Source organism: Brassica napus, chromosome C2 (genome assembly GCF_020379485.1).
Source record: "Brassica napus cultivar Da-Ae chromosome C2, Da-Ae, whole genome shotgun sequence".
NCBI lineage: Eukaryota > Viridiplantae > Streptophyta > Magnoliopsida > Brassicales > Brassicaceae > Brassica > Brassica napus.
Genome location: NC_063445.1, coordinates 40,481,044 through 40,488,403, shown reverse-complemented (window position 1 = coordinate 40,488,403; position 7,360 = coordinate 40,481,044). Strand labels below are relative to the sequence as shown.

The 7,360-nt window shown below is 39.3% G+C and overlaps 1 protein-coding gene across 1 annotated transcript; it reads left to right on the top strand.

Annotated features, from left to right (window-relative positions):
- Positions 1-2,012: 2,012 nt before the first annotated feature.
- Positions 2,013-4,698, top strand: LOC106369687 (26S proteasome regulatory subunit 10B homolog A). Its single transcript, XM_048747554.1, has 10 exons — positions 2,013-2,271; positions 2,470-2,589; positions 2,667-2,803; positions 2,912-3,073; positions 3,142-3,228; positions 3,317-3,403; positions 3,498-3,635; positions 3,904-4,095; positions 4,186-4,284; positions 4,361-4,698. The coding sequence occupies exons 1-10, from the start codon at positions 2,169-2,171 to the stop codon at positions 4,433-4,435; spliced, it is 1,200 nt and encodes a 399-aa protein (XP_048603511.1). The 5' UTR covers positions 2,013-2,168; the 3' UTR covers positions 4,436-4,698.
- Positions 4,699-7,360: the final 2,662 nt, after the last annotated feature.

The window sequence follows — 7,360 nt, the reverse complement described above, 5'->3', positions numbered from 1 at the left end:
GGAAGTGATTCGCGATAGCGTGCGAGTGAGGCCAAAGCACGGAAAAAGGTCGGGTGGTGATTGCAGGGTCAGTAAACAATGATTTCGAGCCTTGGAAAATTAATGCACCACCCGTCGGATGGGATGGAGCCCACGGGCCGAGTGAGCGGGCGTGGTTGACCCATTAGCTGTGGGCGGTCGGGGCGTTACAAGAGTATGGCGTGATTGCACTGATGAGACCGCTAAAAATAAAGTGATCTTGTCTTTTCCAGACTTGAAAGGTTGGAGGTGTGGAAACACCATTGTTGGTGAGAGTGGCGACTGGTATCGCCGTGTTGATGTCAAGATGGCCAGAAGTTCATCACCATCTAAGAGGGCATAGATCTTGATGCTCCACATAAGCAGTTACTTGATGTGAGCTATATAACATTAGACATGTTGACGTTAAAAATTGTTTGAGGTGTAACACATACACGGTTTCAGAAGAGGAGAGAGACATCGTTTTGAAGAAGCAGAGTTGATAGAGAAACAGAGAAAGAAAAAACGAGAAGACGAGGTAAGAAGAGTGGCAGTTAGGTTTTTAAATCTGCCCTGATAACATGTAATGTGATGGTTTTCTTATTATACAACAGAGAGTACACGAGACAATATATACATAGGAGGAGACTCTAGGTTAAAACTAAATACATAGCATTCCATAATGAGATGATGCAGGGAAAATTGTTCTAATAATGACAACGATATGACTATCCTTAACAATTAGTAACTAGCCTGCTGAAAGCATAAATGAAGAGACCATTAGTGAAACTCATCTTGAAATTTTTGATAAGAACGAAAGGGAATGTCACCACTATAGTAGAATCTCGACATAATATATTAAGAGAATGCATAAAACCGCAGTGATAACAACTTTAATTCCAAAAGCTCCAAATGACAGAGATATGGATGGTTTGCGCAACGCCGCAACACCCCCTAACAATGAGACTCCTCTGAAACATGTTCTTCTTGACAACTTTCTTAGAAGTTCAGAACTTGAGATCTAGAGAATGATGATGAGTGTGAGAAATTTTGATACAAAATGAGGTTATTTTTATTCAAATCAAGTCAACTACGGCGAATATACTCTTTCGCTAATTATCTATAATCCTAATATCGGTCTAATCACATTTACTATGCCGGTTTAATAAGTCTAAAACCCCTCAAGATAAAATGAACAACCTGTGAATACCGTCTTGTCCATCCCTTAAGATCTCCATTGATAGTTTATGATTATATTGATGTGAAGCTTGTTTAAGATCATATAAAGACTTCATAGAGGAGCAACTTGCTTAGTGGCTAAAAACTTCTTCTTATGCATGAAGAATATGTGTATTACATGTGTCTCGTGATGATGATGAAGTTTAACATGTGAGCCCTGGTCATTTTAAAGACACCGCCACTGGCGGAAGCGGCCAATAATTACTCTGTAAATAAGAAAATACTGAGTTTTAAAAACGCCGTTAGTCGCAAGCTGATAATCTGAGGCAAGAAATTGGAGTTTCCGATGTCGTTGATATTTTCAGCGTTTTCTTTACTGGTTGTGATTTGCCGCGGCGTCGGAATAAGCAAATCCGTTTTGTCTGGGCTGTGATTTGCTCGCCAAACCGTAGAGATAATTTAGAGCCGCGGCCCCTTGTCGCAAGGTTGATAAAACGAACATGGCTGTGGGTGAAGACTATTCAGTTGCTATCTCATTTTGTGCTTTGGTTTTATTTAAAATCTTATGTAAATCTGTTAAGCTTTTTCTTTATAGTCATATCAGTTGTGTGATTGTGTCATGTTTATTTGGATTTATAACGAAAAATCTAGTCAACAAAAAAATTGTGAATGGCAGTTTTGTAATATTTTTGTAGTTAGCATGGGTTTTTGTCTTCATCCACTTAAACTGAATTGTATCGATGATAAGAAGTTAATCTAATAATTAACTAAAAATTTAGAGTTAAAAAAAAAAGTAAACGTAAAAGTAAAAGGCTAGAAGGATAAAACGAGGGCGTTTCATTGGCCGGGTCGTAGAGAAGAAGAGCAATCCGTATTTAGCATTCGACTATAAACCAAACCCTGCTCAAGAAAAGTTAGATAGAACAAAGTTTCCTTCGTGTGAGATCTGTCCGCTGCAGAAGAAGAAGAAGAAGAAGGAGCACTCAGAGAGGATGAGCGACGAGGAAGAAGCCGTTAGACGCCGTACCGCAGCGGTTGCGGATTATCGGAAAAAGCTCCTCCAACATAAGGAGCTCGAATCCCGTGTTCGAACAGGTGATTTTCATCTTTCGAATCTGTACTTTACTCGAAAAGGGTTTGATTGGGGATTCTTCTTTTGTCGTGATTCTCTCAATTACATTAGCGTAGTGAAAGGTGTGTTATCTCGATTGGTGTAGATCTGAAGGCTTTTGATATTTCTTAGTGACTGTTGTTGAACCAACCGATGACTCGAGTTCGTTTGGCTATGTGCAGCCAGGGAGAACTTGAGAGGATCAAAAAAGGAATTCAACAAAACTGAGGACGATCTCAAGTCTCTTCAGAGTGTTGGCCAGATCATCGGAGAAGTCCTTCGACCTCTCGATAATGAAAGATGTAACCTTTCTTTCTTTTTTTTGGCTCACTGAATCTTTTGCTCTGGTGTCTGATGGTTAAAAATCTTGTTCTCTTAGTGATTGTGAAAGCGAGCAGCGGTCCTAGGTATGTGGTGGGATGCCGTAGCAAAGTGGATAAGGAGAAGCTTACCTCTGGAACTCGAGTGGTTCTTGATATGACTACTCTTACTATTATGAGAGCCCTTCCCAGAGAAGTAACTTCCTTTTGTTTTTTTTTTTTTTTTGACATGTGTTGGGTTTGTAGTTTTTCGTTTTTTGATATGACTACTCTTACTAATGTTGTTTTTCGTTTTCGATTGTAGGTCGATCCCGTTGTGTATAACATGCTGCACGAAGACCCTGGCAACATTAGCTACTCCGCTGTGGGAGGGTTAGGTGATCAGATCAGAGAACTCAGGGAATCTATTGAGCTTCCTCTCATGAACCCTGAACTTTTCCTCCGAGTTGGGATCAAACCACCAAAGGTATTACTCACTCTTCCATGATCTTTTCCTTCTTTGACATTTTAGCTAATTAAAATATAAAAATGCAGGGTGTTCTTCTGTATGGACCTCCGGGTACCGGGAAAACCCTACTAGCTAGGGCTATTGCCAGCAACATCGATGCTAACTTCTTGAAGGTTTGATTTTCTACTCTGCTGATTTAGTTTTTTTTTTCAAAGGTATGGCATATCCTGAGGCTTAATCAAAATTGTTTCTTCTCGTTAGGTTGTATCGAGTGCAATCATAGACAAATACATTGGAGAAAGTGCTAGGCTGATTCGGGAGATGTTTAACTATGCCCGTGAACACCAGGTAAGTCTTGCCTCCTTAATGGCTGTGTATGTTTCTGTTCTATAAGCTTCGTATCACGTTCCTGACTTTATTATATGCTTTTTCCTCTGGCTAGCCTTGTATCATTTTCATGGATGAAATCGATGCTATTGGTGGGCGTCGTTTTAGCGAGGGAACTAGTGCTGACCGTGAAATTCAAAGAACACTTATGGAGTTGCTCAATCAGCTTGATGGGTTTGACAACCTCGGAAAGGTACTCCTCTCTCTATTTCTGAAGCCACATATATGTGCATAAGATCGTGTTTGTTAAGTTATATATATATATATATATATATATATATATATATATATATATTGGCCATTTGGCTGTCTTCAAATCTGTTGGATATCTTGATTGGATCTTGTCTCTTATAACTTCTGTTTCGCACCATTGCTTATACACTAAAAGCCATAATCAATGCTATAAAGTGTCTGCGAGTGTGAATGAATGTTCTTTAACTTGGTTTGTGTAAATGTATTAGGTGAAAATGATAATGGCAACGAACAGGCCCGATGTGCTTGATCCGGCGCTTCTCCGTCCTGGTAGATTAGATAGAAAGATTGAGATCCCTTTGCCAAATGAGCAATCAAGAATGGATATACTCAAGATCCATGCAGCTGGTATCGCCAAACATGGTGAAATAGAATACGAGGCTATCGTCAAACTTGCGGAGGTTAGTTTTAATTTTCTTACTAAATGTGAGTGTGTTGCTTTAGCTACTCTACATGAGGTTCTCACTAAACGCTTCTCCTGTCCCAAAAAGGGATTCAACGGTGCTGATTTGCGTAACATATGCACGGAAGCTGGAATGTTTGCAATCCGAGCAGAGCGAGATTATGTGATCCAAGAAGATTTCATGAAGGTATATTTGAGATATGGTTAAATCATGTATGTAATATCTTTTAGTTTGTGATTTCGAAACCAAGTAATTTTTGCAGGCGGTGAGAAAGCTGAGTGAGGCCAAGAAACTCGAGTCGAGTTCACACTATAATGCTGATTTTGGAAAAGAGTGAGAAGATATACACTCTCTTCTCGTGTTGTATGGGTGAAAAAAGGACAATGCAATATTAGTTTCGTATTATTATTTATTTTTTTCTTGTGACAATGTGAAACTTCTTTGTTTTACTTCTTCGAGGAGCGAGCAAAGATTGTGGTCTGTGCTTACTACGTTGTAGTAACTTATCGCTTCAAGCATTTGTCTCGTTTAAGTAAGTTCACTTGCATTTTGTAAAACAGCAATTTGCCCAAACCAAAAGAACAACTTACAATTAGTTTATTTAAAGCCTTTTGGGTCTGAACCCTGAACATGCCAAACTGAATCGACAGCTTCAGTTTTTGGTTCACGCTCGGTTTCAGGTTTTGAAACGTTCAGCAATTTTCCAATATGAATTTATTGATTTAGTCTTGCAGTGGGTTAGTTTGCTTTTTCGAGTATTTCAAATTTTAACCAAATTTTTTTTTTTGAACACTTAAATTTAACCAGATCAAACTGATTTATACAAAGTTATGCTCAACAGGCCCACCAATCATAACAAAACTTGAGGAAATTACATATCAGAGTAACACAATTATCCTTTTAGATGTCTTGCAAAATCTGTAGAAGTGGTCGGATGAATTTCTGACCACATTTTCTATACGGCCCTTTTATTTCATCGTTTTCCAAGTTCGGTTATAGACGTGTGAGAAAAGAAAACGTGAAGAAAATATCAGTAACACCTGGTTTATTGTGAAACAATTCAGTCTTATCGATCTATTATGCACTTGTGCATTTAGTATTATATAGACTTCATATATTATGTCTTTTATTCACTTCAAAATACATTCAAGATTACTTTGATTAATAAATATGTAGATGTTTTTATAATAAATTTGAACTTCATTTCTTCGTTAAAATCAAAATACTGGATACTTTATCAAAATCTCTATATAGTTAATTAGAATATACAATAGTTTTTATGGAGATAAGGACTATACTTAGAGATAATGTTAAACTTTCATATTGTGATTATTGATATCTCGTAGTATTAGGAAACATTACGTTGTATATATACGTTGCTATGAACATCAATACACACAGACTTTCATATTATTTTATGGTATCAGAGCAGAAAACGATCTTTTGACCTAAATACTAAATTTTATGCTTCCGCATAAACTTTTCTCCTACGCCGTGCTCGTTAAGAAACGAACATGGCTACTACTTTTTCTACGTCATCAGCTACTTCTCCATCAACAACTTCTACGATCTCCACTACTATGGGTGGTTTATCAAACCCTTATACTCTTCACCACTCAGACAACCCAGACACGTTAATCACGCCGGTTATTCTCAAAGGAGACAACTACTCTGAATGGGCAACCGAGTTCTGGAACTCTTTCCAGGCTAAATAAAAGATTGGGTTCATCGATGGTACCATACCAAAACCCTCGACGAATCCCGATCTAGCTCTATGGACCTCTGCTAATTCAATGATCGTGGGATGGATACGCACGTCGATTGATCCTCCTATTCGGTCCAGTGAAAGACACGTTCCAGATTCTCTTCAACTCTGGGAATCTCTCAAGCATCGATTCTCGGTGAAGAACAGCGTGCGCAAGCACTTACTTGAGGATGAAATCACCAACTGCAAACAAAACGGTGAAACTGTCCTTAGCTACTTCGGTCGTCTATTTAAATTTTGGGAAGAAATACAGAACTTCATATCACCCTACACCTGCGCTTGTGAGGCGTCAACTCATAATGAAAAAGAACGAGAAGATGCCAAAGTCCACAAATTTCTGTTTGGTCTTGACGATTCAAGGTTTAGTGCTATTCGATCGCAGATAATCGATGAAGAACCACTGCCTGATCTTAATCTAGCTTACTCGCGAGTCATACGTGCTGAAGAGCACATCCTTACTATGCGCACAACTGAACTCAAGCAAGATGTTCTCGGGTTTGCAGTCAAGACAGATTCATCCACTTTCACTCCTGCTTCCTCCAACGTCACTGCACCTCGCAGTCGTGATCCAAACCGTTTTTTCATTCACTGCAACCGTAAAGGTCATGAAGCATCAGAAGGCTTCATATTACATGGGTATCCAGAGTGGTTCAACGAACAACAAAAGAATGCTCAGTCTTCCGGTCAGTCGCAACGCGGTCGCGGTGGACGTGGACACAACACGCGTGGTCGTGGCAGAGCCAATACATCTCGTGCAGCACCATCTACATCTTCTGGAAATTCTATTGCTTCTTAAGATCAAATTGCAGCTTTTATTAATCTCCTACAAAACCAGCAATCTCAATTCTCAACTGATCGCATGACGGGTAAACCTTCCTCAACTGATGTTATAATTGACACAGGAGCGTCTCATCATATGACTGGAGACATATCTTTACTACATGACGTGCGAGACGTTGTCTCATCCACGGTTACCTTCCCTAATGGTTGCAGTTCTCGATCTACAAAATCAGGAACCTTGTATCTCAACTCGTCATGTTTCTTGCGAGACGTGCTATATGTTCCTGACTTTAACTGCACCCTTATATCAGTTTCGAAACTCCTAAAGCAAACTGGTTGTATTGCGATCTTTACTGATACTCTATGTGTTTTACAGGACTGTTTTACAAGGACCCTGATTGGAGACGGTGAAGAGAGAGAGGGTGTGTATTACTTCACGGGTGTCACAGTTGCACGGTCTAATCGAGCTGGAAAGGAAAAGGCTTCTTCTTCAGAACTTTGGCATCGCCGACTAGGACATCCTGCTCACAATGTGTTATCTACTTTACCTATTATAGACAATGTTGCTTTGGAGTTTGATCACACCAAGTCGTGTGATGTTTGTTTCCTTTCTAAACAGACACATGAAGTTTTTCATGAGAGTATTAATAAAGCTATTGAACCATTTGCACTAGTTCATTGTGATGTGTGGGGTCCCTACCGTACTCCATCCTCTTG

Excerpts from the sequence above, each read along its gene's own strand:
- LOC106369687 (XM_048747554.1), top strand. The coding sequence starts at position 2,169 with ATGAGCGACGAGGAAGAAGCCGTTAGACGCCGTACCGCAGCGGTTGCG. Across the intron at positions 3,636-3,903 it reads GGTTTGACAACCTCGGAAAG|GTGAAAATGATAATGGCAAC; the intron begins GTACTCCTCTCT and ends TAAATGTATTAG. Across the intron at positions 4,285-4,360 it reads TCCAAGAAGATTTCATGAAG|GCGGTGAGAAAGCTGAGTGA; the intron begins GTATATTTGAGA and ends TAATTTTTGCAG.